The sequence below is a fragment of the Eumetopias jubatus genome, unplaced genomic scaffold (assembly GCF_037043125.1).
Source record: "Eumetopias jubatus isolate StellerSeaLion01/CBP00866 unplaced genomic scaffold, mEumJub1_p1.0 scaffold_4, whole genome shotgun sequence".
Lineage (NCBI taxonomy): Eukaryota > Metazoa > Chordata > Mammalia > Carnivora > Otariidae > Eumetopias > Eumetopias jubatus.
Window position 1 is genome coordinate 71,149,024 of NW_028274810.1, and position 18,563 is coordinate 71,167,586.

At 37.3% G+C, this 18,563-nt stretch overlaps 1 protein-coding gene across 2 annotated transcripts in view; it reads left to right on the forward strand.

The window, feature by feature from the left end:
• IPP (intracisternal A particle-promoted polypeptide) overlaps positions 1-17,925 on the forward strand; it is a 36,690-nt gene extending 18,765 nt beyond the window's left edge. For both annotated transcript variants that reach the window (XM_028123360.1, XM_028123361.1), the window contains 4 exons: positions 3,615-3,752; positions 4,310-4,432; positions 7,520-7,740; positions 17,049-17,925. In XM_028123360.1, coding sequence (XP_027979161.1) covers positions 3,615-3,752; positions 4,310-4,432; positions 7,520-7,740; positions 17,049-17,273 — 707 coding nt within the window. In that variant the 3' untranslated portion in view covers positions 17,274-17,925. The remainder of the gene's footprint in view (positions 1-3,614; positions 3,753-4,309; positions 4,433-7,519; positions 7,741-17,048) is intronic.
• The last annotated feature ends 638 nt before the right edge of the window (positions 17,926-18,563 follow it).

Genomic DNA, 18,563 nt, shown 5'->3' on the forward strand with positions numbered 1-18,563 from the left:
AGTCCCACATCGGGCTCCCTGCTCAGCAGGGAGTCTGCTTCTCCCTCTGACCCTCTTCCCTCTCATGCTCTCTGTCTCTCGTTCTCTCTCTCAAATAAATAAATAAAATCTTTAAAAAAAATAAAAATCTTCAAAAATGCTATGACTTTAGTATTAATTTTTTATTTATTTTTAAGTAGTCTCCACATCCAATGTGGGGCTTAACCTCATGACCGAGATCAGGGCCACATGCTCTACTAACTAAGCCAGGCACTTCAACTCGGGCTACTATTATTAATAATATCAATATTGCTATCTTAAGATATTTTATGATATATAATTTTAAGATAATTTTTATTATCAAAGTAATTCAGGTTTGTAGTAGAAATTTTTGCTGAAATTGAAGCATATGAAAAAAATAAAAATCACCCATACTCTAATCATATCACCCAGAGATAATCACAATATTTGGTTTATTTCCTTCTACTACATATTTTTAGGGGCGCTTGGGTGGCTCAGATGGTTAAGCATCTGCCTTTGGCTCAGGTCATGATCCCAGGGTCCTGGGATCGAGCCCCACATTGGGTTCCTGACTCAGCAGGGAGCCTGCTTCTCCCTCTCCCTCTGCCTCTCCCCTGTTCATGCTCTCTCTCTCTCTGTATCTCTCTGTGTCTCAAATGAATAAAAATCTTTAAAAAAATAATAAAAATAAATACTATTTTTAAAAATTAAGATATAATTCACATACCATAAAATTCAGTTTGAAGTATATGGTTCAGTGGTTTTTAGCATATTCATAAAGTTGTACAACCATTACCACTGTTTAATTCCAGAACATTTTTTTTTAAAGATTTTATTTATTTATTTGACAGAGGGAGACACAGCAAGAGAGGGAACACAAGCAGGGAGAGTGGGAGAAGGAGAAGCAGGCTTCCTGCCAAGCAGGGAGCCCAATGTGGAGCTCGATCCCAGGACCCTGGGACCATGACCTGAGCCCAAGGCAGACGCTTGACGACTGAGCCACCCAGGTGCCCCAATTCCAGGACATTTTTATCACTACAAAAAGCCACTCTTATTATTTAGGGAAATTTTTATATCAGTGTAGGGAATTGTTTACAAAGTATGTTTCCAGATTCCATCCAAAGGTCAATCTTGCAAGCAGGCCTTTCTAAGGATAGGCATTCTCAGGCCTGCTGCGCTGATTCTTTTCTGCACGGTAGTTTTCTATGTTCAGGATTCCAGGCCCTCATAAAGTTATATGTTATATATGCTGCATATGCCTTTTGCTACTCTGCTGCTTCATCTTTCACTTTCATTTTATTTTTTTAAAGATTTTATTTATTTATTTGACAGAGAGAGACACAGCAAGAGAGGGAACACAAGCAGGAGGAGTGGGCGAGGGAGAAGCAGGCCTCCCGCCGAGCGGGGAGCCCAATGCAGGGCTTGATCCCAGGACCCTGGGATCATGACCCGAGCTGAAGGCAGACGCTTAATGACTGAGCCACCCAGGCGCGCCTGTATTTTTCATTTTAATGTAGCTAACTCTATTATTATTTATTTTCCCTTTATGGTTAGTGTTTCTAGTATCTTTTTAAAGAAATCCTTCCCTACTCCAAAGTCATGAGGATATATACCTTTATTATTTTCTAAAATTTTAGTTTTAGAACTAACTGTATGTCTGTAATGTATGTCTGCAATCCACCTGGAATTGAGTTTTTAGATAATGAGTAGGGAACCAGTTTCATCTTTTCCTCATAGATATAACCAATTATCCCAACATAAAAAGCTTTTGTTTCCCTATTGCTGTGCAGTGCAAACTCTGTCATATATCAGGTAATCATATATGTTGGTCTCTCTTTCTAGAATTTCTTTTCTGTTTTGGTCTCTCTGTGTATCGTTATCTTAATCACTATAGGTCTGTTTTTAAGTCTGATAAGCTTACCTGATAGGACAGTTTCTCCCCTTACTATTCTTGTGTGGGAGTGCTTGGCTATTCTGGGCCCTATGTACTTCTGTATAAATTTTAGAGCCAGTTCATCAAATCTGTTTGTTTTCTTTTATCAAATCTGTCTTTAAAAATAATGTATGACAATGGAATACTAGTCAGCCATCAAAAAAATGAAATCTTGCCATTTGCAATGACATGGATGGAACCAGGGTGTATTATGCTAAGTGAAGTAAGTCAATCAGAGAAAGACAGTTATCATATGATCTCACTCATATGTGGAATTTAGGAAACAAAACAAAGGATCATAGGGGAAGAGAGGAAAAAATAAAACAAGATGAAATCAGAGAGGGAGACAAACCATAAGAGACTTGTAAGTGTAGGAAACAAACTGAGGGCTGCTGAAGGGGAGAGGGGTAGGGGGAAGGGGTAACTGGTGATGGACATTAAGGGGGCACGTGATGTAATGAGCACTGGGTATTATATAAGACTGATGAATCACTGACCTCTACCTCTGAAACCAATAATATATGTTAATTAATTGAATTTAAATTTTAAAAATGTTAGTTCGAGAAAAAGATAAAAATAATGTATGATTCCACTTATGTGAGGTACTTAGAATAGTCAAAATCATAAAAGACAGGAAGTATAATGGTGGTTGTCTGGGGCTGGGGGAGGGGAGAATGGGGAGTTACTGTTTGAATCAGTATAATGTTTCAGTTTTACAAGATGTAGAGAGTTTTGGGGGTGGATAGTGGTGATGGCTACACAAAAATATGAATGTGTTTAACATCACTGAACTCTACACTTAAAAATGGTTAAGATGGTAAATTTTATGTTACTTGTATTTTAACAATAAAAAAGTGTGTTTCAAATTGGGATTATGTTAAATCTATAAATCAGTTTGGGGATAATCATCTTTACATTGATTCTTCTAATTCATGAACATGATATATCTCTTCATTTACTTAGATATTCCTTAATTTAAAATTTTATCTAAATGAAGTTTATAAATTTTATCTGCCAGAGGTCTTGTACAATGTTTGATTAGACTTATTTCTAGGTAGAGTCTATTTTAAAATTATTTTTTAGGGCACCTGGGTGGCTCAGTTGGTTAAGCGACTGCCTTCGGCTCAGGTCATGATCCTGGAGTGCCAGGATCGAGTCCTGCATTGGGCTCCCTGCTCAGCAGGGAGTCTGCTTCTCCCTCTGACCCTCCCCCCTCTCATGTGCTCTCTCTCTCTCATTCTCTCTCTCAAATAAATAAATTAAAAAATTCTTTTTTAAGTGATACCTTTTTAGAAATTTTTATTTTCTCTTTGTTGCTAGGTAAAGATTGCATTAAAATTCAAATTATACCAGACCAGGTATCCAAATTAATACATGAAAAAATATAGAAGTGTTAAAGTACAAATTTTATCCCCAAAAATTACACGGATTATTTGGGTGGTAGAATTAGAAATAGATAATAGGAAAATTATGCCATGTTTCATTAAGTGGGCTTTAATAAATGACAATGCTGTTGATTTATAATAACACTTATGGGGCAAACTAATCTTAATGAATAGTATAAAATCAGACATAATAGTTGAATTTCTGATAATACAGAATGCTACTGAATATTGTATTATGGTTCTAGGCTATTAGCATCACTAAACCTTCTGATATGTGTCTCTTTTATTTAACTCAGGTGAAAAGGATTCGATGATTTTTGACTGTACTGAATGCTATGATCCAGTTACTAAACAGTGGACAACTGTAGCTTCAATGAATCACCCCCGCTGTGGCTTGGGAGTGTGTGTGTGTTATGGGGCTATCTATGCTTTGGGTAATTATGATTTTTGGTTTAAGGATATCTAGTATTATTTAAATTCTTAGATTCTAATTACTTTAGACATTTCCCTTCCCTCCCATAAGAAACTTATATTTTTTCAGCTTTATAAATTTTTATTTTCAAAATTAAATTACTTGGGGAATATTGTCAAGTATGGAGCTCTTAGAAGGAGATGGAGATAAAATGTAGATAAGATGTCCAGTGAAGTACTTTAGCTAACTAGTTAAATCTCATGATTAGGATAGCCATTCTGAATATGCAGAAGTTGTTTCAAAAGGTAGTTTTGCAAAATACCTTATTTCCTAAGCAATATGATGAGCTTTTGTTTTTATTTTGTTTTGTTTTTTTAAATCTCTGATGAAAACTAGGCAGAGTTAAGATCCAAGTTTTATAGTCAGATTCTAACTTTTTGTATGATCTTGGACAAATAACCCTCTGGTCCATGTGATAATCATTCACAATATAAAGTTGCCAGATTAGATGTTTTCTAAGGTATTTTTCATAGATAAGACTCCTTTATCCAGAATTGACATTCTTCTATTTGGTTACAGGTGGATGGGTTGGAGCTGAGATAGGGAACACCATTGAACGATTTGATCCTGATGAAAATAAGTGGGAAGTAGTTGGCAACATGGCTATGTCACGCTACTACTTTGGGTGTTGTGAAATGCAAGGTAATTGCTTTCTAAAAAATTTTTCCTGAAAATGTATTTTATTTTAATTTATTTGTTTATCTTTTGGGGGAAGGGCAGAGGGAGAGAAGAGAATCCTAAGCAGGCTCCATGCCCAGCATGGAGCCCAACATAGGGCTCAATCTCACAACCCTGAGATCATGACCTGAGCTGAAATCAAGAGTCAGATGCTTAACTGACTGAGTCACCCAGGTGCCCCCCCCTTTTTTCCCCTAAAAATATATTTTTTTAAAGTTTTTTTTAAGATTTATTTATTTATTTATTGAAAGAGAATAAGAGAAGCTTCTCCCTCTGACCCTCCCCCCTCGCATGTGCTCTCTCTCTCTCATTATCTCTCTCAAATAAATAAATAAAATCTTTAAAAAAAAACTAAATTTGAAGCTTTATTTTCACAAAACTATATTTTATGTCTGTTAGTTTTGAATGCTTGACACTAACAATATGGAAGTATTGTTTTTAATATTTTATATGTTTTAACCTCTTATATTCTTATTTCTGTATTGCCAAAAAAATCATTTTTTTCCAAAATAAACAAAGCTAGAATTAAAAATTACAGATAGGCACAAATACCTGACTGGGGCAAAATAAGCATTTGAACCTTCATCCATCTTTGTCACTTTCTCTGCCATACAGCCCTTAGTAAGTATTTCTAAGTAGGAAGAAGATATAAAAAACAATCTTCACTGTCTCTTCTGATTCAGTCCACACAGAATATAATGCTATGACAGATTTGAAAAATGTTGTACTACATATTAAAATGGTGTACAAACATTATTTTAATTGTCTACTATATCCTGAGAAGTAGTTGGTAAGCACTGTCAAATAGAACCTGATTCTTGGTCCAGAATTGGAGAGCAGATTTATATGTACCTGTAGAGTAGTGAGCAGTGTGCTCATTGTTATAACAACTCAACCTGCTATTCCCAGCTCAAGTTCTTTCTGCTTTGTGAATACCTTCTCAGATTTCCATTAGCATTTTAATGTTCAAATTACATGGTACAGACTGTATTCTATTGTGTAATACTATAGTGTTCTCTAATTGTTTTATATCTATTATTTTTATCTTCTCATATAAATTAGGTGTTCTGAGACTTAGTTTTCAACATGGGGTGAGGGGCAGTTTCCCTCCTACTAACAAGAAGAGGTTCTCAGAACACCAGCTGGGTGTTGGAGAATTCAATTCAATTCTAACACTATGTACCTATACCTGGAGATAACATCAAATTCCACAGGTTGAAGCTCAGTCCTACAAGACGCTCATCCTCCCCAGGCTATTACCTGTGCTTCTGATAGACTGGCTATAGATCAGAAGTTCTAATGGTCCCTCCTCTTCAGGTTCAATTAATTTGCTAGGGTGACTCACAGAACTCAGAGAAAATGTTACTACTAAAATGATACAATGCAGGAACAGCTAGATGGAAGAGATGCAAAGTCGTTATGAGGAAGGCGCACAGAGTTTTCATGCCCTCTCCAGATACTCCACTGTCCCCATATCTCCACGTATTCACCAACCCAGAAGCTCTTCAAACCCTTTCTTTTGGATTTTTATGGAGGCTTCACTATACATAGGCATGAGTGGTTAAATCATTGGTCATTGGTGATTGATTCAACCTCTACACGTTCTCCTCTCCCCAGAGGTCAGGGGCCGAGACTGAAAGTTCCCACACTCAAATCATAGCTTTGGCTCCTTTGGCAACCACCCCCCATCCTTAAGTGCTTTCCCAAAGTTACCTCATTAGCATAAAAAAAGACAAGCCTGATCATTCTTAACACTTCGGAAATTCCAAGGGTTCGGGTTGCTATGAGCAAGGAATTGTGGATGAAGACCATATATAGATGAGAAATATATATATATATATGTATTATAATTTTATTTTTTAGGACTTTATTTATTTGAGGGGTGGGGAGAGAGAACATGAGCAGGGGGAGGGGCAGAGGGAGAGGGAGAAGCAAACTCCCGCTGAGCAGGGAGCCCCACACAGGGCTGGATCCCATGACCTGAGCCAAAGGCAGATGCGTAACCAACTGAGCCACCCAGGTGCCCCCCAATTATGTGTTTCTTATAAATCACAGTATTGTATCTTCTAAAATCATAGAGCTAGAGAGGCATCTTGGAGATTATCTATTTCAACCCCTTTATTTATAGATGAGCAAGCTGAAGATCAGGAAGGTTGTGAATTGTCTTTTCCCATAGCTGGTTACTGGCAAAGCTGAATCTAGAACCCAAGTTCACTGACATTTAGCTCACATTTCTTAAAATGCCATTCTTTATAACTTATAGCTCCTCATTGTAGATTGTCAGAACCATTAGTTTCAAATCAAATTTAATAAGAAACTCACTGTGAATTATATTCTATTGTAATCTGGTAATTGATCCTGAATACCTTAATCTAGCCATATAACTATTCTAATTTGAATTCAATTCTCTATATCCATTTGAGCAACAGGTAGGCTGTCACCAAACAAGGCCATATCATTCCCAGTTTAAGTGCCTGGCATTTTTTTTAGGGGGAAAAAAAATCACTCTCCCTTTCCTTTTTTACCTCATGGTAGCAGTGGTTCTGGAACTTGAGATCATCAAGCAGATAATAAGAGGGAAAACCTTGTCTGACTGTTTTGTTATAGCATTATAAGTTCTTTGAAAAATAAATGTCACTTAATTTTTTTTGAAGATGTATTTATTTATTTTAGAGAGAGAGCACGTGCATGGGGGGGAGGGGCAAAAGGAGAGGGAGAGAATCTTAGGCAGACTCCATGCTTAGCGTGGAGCACAACGACACAGGACCCTGAGATCATGACCTGAGCCGAAATCAAGAGTCGGATGCTTAACCGACTGAACTACCAGGCACCCTTTAAATGCCACTTTAAATTATACCTCTAATTCTTGTAACATGCTTAAATGTGAGCTATGATATACTAGACAGAAGTCAATTTCTCTCTTAAAGGATAATGTGAGCCTTATATTAAAATATGGCATCAGCATAGCAGACATAAATCACAACTATTACTTTTTATAATTATTTATATTCTATTTTCTGTAGCATCTGAACAAAAATATTCTGTTTCCAGGTTTAATTTATGTAATTGGGGGCATCAGCAATGAAGGAATAGAGCTTCGTTCTTTTGAAGTATATGATCCACTTTCTAAGCGTTGGTCTCCACTTCCTCCAATGGGAACCAGGAGAGCATATCTTGGTGTGGCTGCACTCAATGACTGTATCTATTCTGTTGGAGGGTGGAATGAGACACAAGATGCTCTTCATACTGTAGAAAAATATTCCTTCGAAGAGGTAGGTTGGATGATTTCAAATGCTTAATATGCTGTTATTCTTTTAATGTCTATAAGATCTATAGTGATGTGCATTCTTTTATTCATGATATTAATCATTTGTAGGGTTTTTTTTGCTTTTCAGAACACCAACTTTGGTGTCATAGGTTTTTTTCTATTGATTGCCCATCTTCTGTTTCACTGATGTCTGTTTCTATCTTTTTTCTTATTTCTATTTGTTTTTGGTTTAATTTGCACTTTTTTCTAAATTCTTAAAGTAGAAGCTTAAATGATTTTATTTATTTATTTATTTATTTATTTATTTATTTATTTATTTATTTGACAGAGAGAGACACAGCAAGAGAGGGAACACAAGCAGGGGGAGTGGGAGAGGGAAAAGCAGGCTTCCCGCTGAGCAGGGAGCCCGATGTGGGGCTCGATCTCAGGAACCTAGGATTATGACCTGAGCCGAAGGCAGATGCTTAAAGACTGAGCCACCCAGGCACCCCTTAAATGATTGATTTTAGACCTTTCTTTTTTTATAATGTAAATGTTTAAAACTATAAATTATTTTCAAGCACTGTTTTAAGTGCATCCCCCACATTTTGATATGTTCTATTTTATTTATTTATTTATTTGGTTATATTTTAATTAGCATTTATCTTGAAATACATCTTCTAATTTCCCTGGTAATTTCTTTTTTGAGCAGTGAGTTGTTAGAAGTATGTTATTTATTTTCCAAATATTTGGGGATTTTCCAGATATTTGTATTACTTATTTCTAATTTAATTCCATTGTGATCAGAGAGCATACTTTGTATGATTTCTGTCTTGGTAAATGGTTCCATGTCTGCCTAAAAGGAATTTATATTCTGCTGTTGTTGAGTGTAGTAGTCTATAAATGTCAGTTAGTTCAAATTGGTTAGTGTTGTTCAAGTCTTCCCTAGTCTTTTTAACTTGTGCAATTGTTTTGTCAATTATTAAGAAGGAAGGGTTGAAATCTTCAAATGTAATTACAGATTTCTCTGTTTCTCCTTTCATTTTTGTCAGGTTTTACCTCAGAAATGTAGGAGCCAAGGGCAGGCTGCCCCAACATGTGCCACTTTGGCATCTTGATTATTTTATTATTTTATTAAAGATCTATTTATTTGAGAGAAAGAACTTGAGCAGGGAGAGGGACAGTGGGAGAGGGAGAGAAACAGACTCCCCTCTGAGCCAGGAGCCCGCCACAGGGCTCAATCACAGGAACCTGAGATCATGACCCAAGCTGAAACCAAGAGTCAGATGCTTAACTGACTGAGCCACCCATGCCCCCCTGGCATATTGATTATTTTAAATAAAAGTTACTTAAAAGACAGGCTATGCAAGAAGGACTTTCTGACCCTCCTCTGTCCCCCTAAAAGCAGGAAATAAATCTCTTATTTGAAAGGTACCTTCCTTGTACCAGGAAGTTTAAAAAGGCATCTGTATCACCCAGATGGGAAATTTAGAGCCAAGAAGAATGTATAAACAACCCTTGTTACTTTTTTACTAATTTATTATCAGAGCCCAAATTCTCTTTAGAACTTCTTACTAATTAAAACTCCTAAAGTTAATTTTACTTTTAATTTTACTTTGTCCTGTCAATTCCCCACAGATTTATTGTCTCTGTATAAAAACTGCCTTGGGGGGCTCCTGGGTGGCTCAGTTGGTTAAGCGACTGCCTTCGGCTCAGGTCATGATCCTGGAGTCCCGGGATCGAGTCCCGGGATCGAGTCCCGCATCGGGCTCCCTGCTCAGCAGGGAGTCTGCTTCTCCATCTGACCCTCCCCCCTCTCATGTGCTCTCTCTCTCTCTTCATTCTCGCTCTCTCAAATAAATAAATAAAATCTTTAAAAAAAAACTGCCTTGGTCACTTCTTTAGGTCTCAATTACATTATTGGGCCTCTTGTGCAAGTAATAAAACTTTTTTTTCTCTTGTTAATCTGTCTGATGTAAATTTAATTCTTAGTCCAGCTGGAAGAATTTACCTTAAGAGTAAAGGAAGAATTTTTCCTTCCCTGCGCATATTTTGAATCTCTATTATTAAGTGTGTACAGGTTAAGATTATTGTCTTCTTGATGAATTTGATCCTTTTCACAGTCATGGAATATTTGTCTTTATCTTTGGTAATATTCTTTGTTCCTAAGTCTACTTTGTCTGATATTAATGTAACCACTGATGTAGCCAAGCTATCTTTTGATTATTATTTACCTGATACATGTTTTTCTTTCCTTCCACTTTAAATCTATCTACATCTTTATAAGCTGCATCTCTTGTAAGATAACATACAGTTGTAGTCTCTTTTTTCATCCAGTTTGACAATCTCAAACTTTCAAATGGAGTCTTTAGAGTTTTTACTATTTATATGTAATGTAGTTACAGAAATGGTCGGTTTTTAGACTCCTGTTTTGCAGTTTTTCTATTTGTACATTTCATTCTTTGATCATTTTTTCCCTCTTTTCTGTCTTTATGTTGATTGTTTTAGTATTCCATTTTATCTCTTTTATTATCCAATTAACTATAACACTTCACTTTTTAGTGGTTACTGTAGGGTTTACATTATGTATTATATATATTTATACTATACATATTACTGTATCAAGGTGACCTTTGAATAGTATCATATTACTTCACTTTCTTGTTCTTTTTCTTTTTTTAATTTTAAACCATTTTTATTTATTTATTTATTTTTAGCTTTCTCTCTTTTTTTAAAGATTTATTTATTTATTTATTAGAGAGAGTACAAGCAGGGGGAGTGGCAGAGGGAGAAGCAGGCTCCCCACTGAGTAGGGAGCCTGATGCAGGGCTTGATCCTAGGACCTGGATCATGGCCTGAGCCGAAGGCAGATGCTCAACTGACTGAGCCACCCAGGGACCCCAACAGTCAGTTATATTTAAAATAAAAAATTTTTTAAAGATTTTATTTATTTATTTGACAGAGAGAGGGAACACAAGCAGGGGGAGTGGGAGAGGGAGAAGCAGGCTTCCCACCGAGCAGGGAGCCCAATGTGGGACTCGATCCCAGGACCCTGGGATCATGACCCAAGCCGAAGGCAGACGCTTAATGACTGAGTCACCCAGGCGCCCCTCAAATAATTTTTTTTTAATTTTATTATTATTTTTTAAAGATTTTATTTATTTATTTGACAGAGAGAGACACAGCGAGAGAGGGAACACAAGCAGGGGGAGAGGGAGAAGCAGGCTTCCCGCGGAACAGGGAGCCCGATGCAGGGCTCGATCCCAGGACTCTGGGATCATGACCTGAGCCGAAGGCAGACGCTCAATGACTGAGCCACCCAAGTGCCCCTAAAATAAAATTTTAATGTTCAAGTCTTCTATAATTATGCCTATATTAATAATTCCTAATTCCTAGTTCTTTTTTTTATGCTTTTTATTTATTTATTTGTTAGAGAGAGAGAGCAAAAGAGTGCACAAGCAGGGGAGGCAGCAAACAGAGGGAGAAGCAGGCTCCCCGCTGAGCAGGGAGCCCGATGCAGGACTCAAACCCAGAACCCCGGGAGCTGAAGGCAGATACTTAACTTAATGACTGAGCCACCCAGGTGTCCGGATCATTCCCAGTTCTATTCTTTTGTGTAGAACTAAGTTTCTGTCTCATAACATTTTCTCTTAGCATGAAGAACTTCCTTTAGTATTCTTTTTAGTGCTGGTCTGCTGGCATTTATTCTCTTAGTGTTCATTTTCTTTCTTTTTTTTTTTTTTTAAATATTTATTTGTCAGAGAGAAAGAGACAGAGAACACAAGCAGGGGGAGTAGCAGAGGGAGAAGCAGACTCCCCGCTGAGCAGGGAGCCTGATGCAGGACTCAATCCCAGGCCCCTGGGATCATGACCTGAGCTGAAGGCAGACGCTTAACTGACTGAGCCACCCAGGCATTCCTTATTGCACCATTTCTGATGGGAAGTCAGTAGTCATTCTTATCCTTGTTCCCTTGTATGTAATGTGTCTTTTTTTCCTTTGGAGGCTTTTACAATTTTCTCTTTATTATGGGTTTCCAGTAATTTGATTATGGTGTGTCTTTTTGGAGTTTTGTGTTTAACCTGTTTAGAATTCATTGAACTCCTTGAATCTGTGGAATTATAACTTCCATCAGAGTAAATGTTTTCAGCCATATTTCCTCAGATATTCTCCTGCTCTTTTTCTGAGACTCCAATAACATGTATGTAAGACCACTTTAATATTGTCCCACAGGTCACTGAGGCTCTGTTAATTTTTTTCTCCCCATCTTTTTTCTCTCTGTGCTTCAGTTCATTTTTGTTTTACAGCTTCATTGAGGTATACTTAATAAAAATTGTGTAGATTTAAGGTGTATAATGTGATGTTTTGATATATATTGTGAAATAATTACCAAATCAAGCTAATTAACATATTCATCACCTTATAGTTTCCTTTTCCTTTTTTTCCCATTTAGCTGAAGTCTTTATTAGCCATTCTAATTTTTAAAAAAAGTCCAGTGTAGTTAAACATACAGTATAATATTAGTTTCAGATTCTCTTTTCCTTTTTTCGTGTGTGGTGAGCGTTGCTTTCTTACCAAATTTCAGGTATACAATATAGTATTATGAATTATAGTTTCCATGTTGTATATTAGATCTCTAGAACTTATTCATCTTGCCTAAGTGAAATTCTGTTCTCTGTGCTTCAGTTTGGATGGTTTCTCTTGCTGTGTTTTCAAGTTCATTAATCTACATTGTCACACTTCTAGTTTGCAGTGTCTAATTACATTTAGGGAATTTTTCGCTTCAAATATTATATTTTTTAGCTCTAAAAGATCTTTTTGGTTGTTGTTTTTAATATCTTCCATTTCTCTCCTCATGTTCATGTTTTCCTTTAGATCCTTGAACATATTTATAATATCTGTTTTTAAGTCCTTGTCTGCTGATTTCATTATCACCATCACTTTTGGACCTGTATCTGTTGAACTTTCTTCCTGTTTGAGTCACCTTCTTCCTGCTTTTCCACATTTCTAGTAACTTCTGATTGGATGGTGGACACTGTGACTGTTACTTTGCTGAGTGTTTGGATTTTATTTTCTTATTTTAGGAAGTATTGAGTTTACTTTTGGTAAGCAGCTAAATTATTTGCAAATCAGACTGATTATTTTGAGACATATTCTTAAGCTTTGTAAGGAAGAGTAGTCGAGAGTAGTCTTTCCTTTAGGTTTCCTACTAAATAAAGAATGACCCTTCTTGAGTCTCTACTGAATGTCCTAGCTGTTCAGCAAGGTGTCTTTATTTTGGCTAGTCAAAACTAGAATGTCATCCAGCTTTGTGTGAGTTCTGGGTATTGTTCAGCTTACAACTCCTAAAATGGAAAACAGTTTCTCTAGTCACAATACTTTTGACACCAAATGTGTGGGTTTTCCATACTGAGCTGTTTTCCAGTTCTCTCTGGTCTCCAACTAGGTACCCTCAAGTCAATTCATTTCTGACCCTGACAACCCCACAAGTTAAGAGCTCAGTTTCTCTCTTTTTAAAAAAAATAATTTATTTATTTGACAGAGAGAGAGAGAGACAGTGAGAGAGGGAACCCAAGCAGGGGGAGTGGAAGAGTGAGAAGCAGGCTCCCGGCTGAGCAGGGAGCCTGATGCGGGGCTCGATCCCAGGCTCTGGGATCATGACCTGAGCTGAAGGCAGACACTTAACGACTGAGCCACCCAGGCACCCCAAGAGTTCAGTTTAAAAAGATTGCCCCTCACTTTACATGCCACTACAAGTAGTGGGTCATCGGGTTAACCACTGACTTATTTACACTTGTCTGACTTGGCTACAAATTGGGGGTTCCCATAATCCTTTCCTCAGGTTCAATAATTTGCTCTAATGGCTTACAGAACTCAGGGAAACACTGTATGTACTATTAGTGGTCTATTATAAAGGATACAAATGGATAACCAGATAAAGAAGTATATAGAGCAAGGTCCAGAAGGGTCTTGAATGTAGGAGTCTATGTAGAATTTGGGTTGTGACACTGTCTTGACACATGGATATGTTCACCAACTTGGAAGCTCTCTGAACACCATAGTATAGAGATTTTATGGAGGCTTCATGATGTAGGCATAATTGATTATTAATTCAACCTCCAAACCTTCTCCCCTCCCCAAATGATAGGGAGTGGGGCTAAAAGTTCCAAGCTTCTAATTCTGGCTTGGTCTTTCTGGTAACCAGCCCCCATTTCTGAAGCTATTTAAGGAGTCCACCAAAAGTTGCCTCATTAGAACAAAAGACACTTCCATCATCCAGGGAATTCCCAGGGATTTAGGAGTTCTGAGTCAGGAACTGGGCCCAGAGGCCAAATGTATACTTCTTGTTATATCATATCCTCCTATGAGTTGTTCTTTGCCTGTTTCTCATGGAGTTTTACTTTATGCATTGCACAGATTAGTGGCATTCAGCTAAAGACACAAGGGGACCTCTGGCAGTCTTGCTTGCAAATCTTGGCTGCTTCAACCTCTCTAAACTCTGATCTCTGCCTCCTAAATCAGATTACCGTCATGCTGTGCTTGGGAATTCCCTTCTCTGTGGTGTTCAGAAAGCCCCACCAGACAGAAAGCCTAGACAACCATGAAGCTCACCTTCTTTGTTTCTATTTCTGAGTGATCACAGTTTTTCATTGTCTGTTGTCTGGGAACTTTTGTTTCTTAGGTTTTGTCTACTTTTCTAGGTCTTTATGGCAGAAGGACAGCTTTGGTGAAAATTATTCTATTGTAGCTGTAAGTGGAAATCCTTCCTATGTCATTTTGACATGTTACCATCATTCATTGAGCATGTCTTTACTTTCTAGCATAATAAAATATTTCAAGCTCATTTTGTACTTTCTCTGCTCTAGCCCTGAAATCAGCCATTTCTCTAAGAAGCTCCAGTTCCTCTTAGTGAAGGGGATAGTATTTAGAAACCAAGGTCTAGGCACTCAGACTACCCATGGCTACTGGAATATTGCTGCTTCTAGGCACTCTCAGTAAACAGAGCTAGGAATACATGTACCTATATACATGTATGTATTCACACACATATTCATTTGTAAGTATTTCTTAACATGTAAGTCTTATATGTGATAAAACCACAAGTTTATAATGATAACTCAAATTCCAGTGCAGTATCTCAGGTTCTTTCAGGCCTTCCCCATTTCCATGTTTGTAAATACTTTCTCCATTAGTTAAAAACTTGGCTCCTAGTATTCTCCCTATAGCTCACCCTTGAACAACATGGTTTTGAACTGTGTGGGTCCACTTATACATGGATTTTTTTCAATAAATACAATATAGTACTGTAAATGTATCTTCTCTTCCTTATGATTTTCTTAATAACATTTTCTTTTCTGTAGCTTACTTTATTGTAAGAATATAGTACATAATACATACACAAAATATGTGTTAATTGACTATGTTATTGGTAAGGCTTTTGGTCAACAATGGGCTATTAATGGGGTGCCTGGGTGACTCATTCAGGTACACGTCCAACTCTTGACTTTGGTTCAGGTCATGATCTCCGGGTTGTGAGATTGAGCCCCACATCAGGCTCCAGACTAGGTGTGGAGCCTGCTTAAGATTCTCTCTGCCCTTCTCTCCCTTCCTCCCTGTCTCTAAAAAAAAAGCAAACAAAACAAAACAATCCCAGTAGGCTATTAGTAGTCAGGTTTTTGGGGAGTCAAAAGTTTTACATGGATTTTCTTTTTTTTATTTTTATTTAAATTCAATTAACATACAATGTATTATTGGTTTCAGAGGTAGAGATCAGTGATTCATCAGTCTTATATAATACCCAGTGCTCATTATATCACATGCCCTCCTTAATGTCCATCACCCAGTTACCCAACCCTGTACCCATCTCCCGTCCAGCAACCCTCAGTTTGTTTCCTATGCTTAAGAGTCTCTTATGTTTAGTCTCCCTCTCTAATTTCATCTTGTACCACATCTTCTTCTTTTTTTTTAAGATTAAACCAGCTATTTTTGTGAATATCTCTGTCTTTTAAAATATGAGTATTTTGGGAGCACCTGGGTGACTCAGTTAAGTGTCTGACTCTTGATTCCAGCTCAGATCATGATCTCAAGGTCATGAGATCTAGCCCTGTGTTGGGCAGCGTGCTGGGCATGGAGCCTGCTTGGGATTCTCTCTCTCCCTCTGTCCCTCCCCCTGCTCGTGTGCTCTCTCTCTCTCCAAATAAATAAATAAAATATGAGTTTTTTCAGCTATGCCAACTTGTCATGGATTCTGTAATTTCAGATTTCCTTTAAGAAATGTCTGTTCATGTCTTGTACCCATTTTTTAATTGGGTGATGATAAATGATTATTTTGGTATTGAGTTGTAACAGTCAGTACTTTATATATTTTGGATACCAACCCTTTTATCAGATATGTCATTTGCAAATATCTTCTCCCAGTCAGTAGGTTATCTTTTAGTTTTGTTGATTGTTTTCTTTGCTGTGCAGAAAGAAGCTTTTTATTTTGATGTAATCCCAATAGTTTAGTTTTGCTTTTATTTTTTTCTTGCCTCAAGAGACATATCTAGAAAAATGTTGCTACAGCCAATGTCAGAAAAACTGCTGCCTGTACTCTCTTCTAGGATTTTTATGGTATCAGGTCTCACATTCAGATCCTTATCCATTTTTAGCTTATTTTTGTAAATGGTGTAAGGGAGTGGTCCAGTTTCATTTTTTTGCATGTAGCTGTCCAGTTTTCCCAACACCGTTTGTTGAAGTATTCTTGTTTTATAAAATAACCTTTTAACCTGGAAAGATCATTCTTACAAAAATAGGTTTCCAAACCTTGGTCTATACTACCTTTCTGAAAATATGTTTCACAAATTATTGACTCCACTGGATGGTCTTTGAAAAAAAGGATTCCATGGTCAATAACTTGGCAAGTGTGATAGCAATATCATTCTCTTGGAGATTTATAAGGGTCATTAGCATATTAAAGCCTTTTAAAAGCCCTTCTGTGTATAAGCTTTTTTCTCCTTGGAGCTTTGTGGGTTTGTGTTGTGTGTGTGTGTGCATTACCTACATGTATTCCATAGAACAGTTTCACAGAATGCCTTTCTATATAGGTTTAGATTATCTCCTGATCATGATTTATAGTTAATTACAGACATGTTTTTCAATTGTTTTCCTCTAAATTCGCTACTTTGTCTATACCTGCTCAAACATTCCCTTGAAAATGTCCTATATATATTTATATGACTGGACTCTCAGTTTGAAATTTAAATATGTAAAAAGAACTAGAGTATTTGATTTCTCAGCAGTTTTCTCTATTGTCATTTTATGATTCTGCTAACTTTTTTTTCCCCCCTCTTAACCAGGAAAAGTGGGTTGAAGTTGCCTCAATGAAAGTGCCTAGAGCAGGCATGTGTGTTGTGGCAGTCAATGGACTTCTGTATGTTTCTGGAGGTCGATCTTCCAGCCATGATTTCTTGGCTCCAGGTACCTTGGACTCAGTTGAAGTTTATAACCCTCATTCAGATACATGGACAGAAATTGGTAACATGATCACCAGTCGTTGTGAAGGAGGTGTTGCTGTACTATGAAATATAAAGCCTAAGGGAGCACAAGAAACATTTTTGAAAATATAGGATCTGACTCTTTGCAAATCACACATGTCTTTGGTGATAGGATCCTCTGATTCTATTGACTTTTCCATGTATTTGGTAGATAAATGACTAAAGAATGATTTTTCTAAGAATTTGTATAGGGAGAGATACGGAATATATCCTAAATTAATAAAGAACTCACACAGATTTGCCAAGCTTACCAATAGGAATGCTGTTTATGCTCTAGAATTCTCCTCTTAAGAGTAGAGTCCTATTTGTAAAAATGATTTGCTAGAAGCTTCTTGGCAAATAGCCCCATTAGCTGCTTCTCCAGTGTCAGCCAAGCTGTAACATGACCCTTATGTGATGTAAGAATATCAATGAGACAGCTTAAAGATGTCTGTACATTCATGATTCAATCTATGGCACAATTTTCCATGGCCACGGTTGAACCTACAGAGAAAGCCAGTGAAACAACTCCCTACTTTTATTTGTTGCCAGGAGTTTTCACTAGCCCCAAACTTTTTATTGGCAGCAGATACACTGGGAGGGACATGTGGGAAATATCTAGCTGTCTCTATAGATGTTTATATAGATAGATAAGTTTTTGCCTGTTGATAACAAGATTAAAAAAGCTTTTGCTCTCTTACGTTTTTTGTCTTAATGCTGAAAATGCAAGCGAGGAATTACTGGAGGTTCTTAGTGACAGTCCTGTAGTGCAATTGGATGATACAATGGATGACAGAGCCCAGTGAGAGATAGGTACCTCTTAAGTTTCTTTCCTGTTTTCTAAATAGTTATCAAAAATATCTGCTTGGCTTTGGGAAGAGGGAATTTTATTAGACTATCAAGCTTTGTGAAGCTTACTTGTACTTGGGCAATCCTAAGTATGAACTTAGTACAAAGCCTACTGTCTGGTTTGGAGAAGGTGGAATTGTAGGTACCTATGAAGCTTTTTATAGACATTGACAAAAGCGTTAAGGTGAAAGGCCTCTGATCCAAAACTGTGTCTCAAAACTTTTCATTTTTCCCCCTGAGAAACATTTTTTTTTAAAGATTTTATTTATTTATTTTACAGAGAGAGACAGAGAGAGAGGGAACCCAAGCAAGGGGAGTGGGAGAGGGAGAGGGAGAAGCACACTCCCCGCGGAGCAGGGAGCCCGATGTGGGCCTTGATCCCGGGACTCTGGGATCATGACCCGAGCCCAAGGCAGATGCTCAATGACTGAGCCACCCAGGTACCTCCGCTTGCCGAGAAACATTCTAAAGAATTGTTCTGTCTGGTTC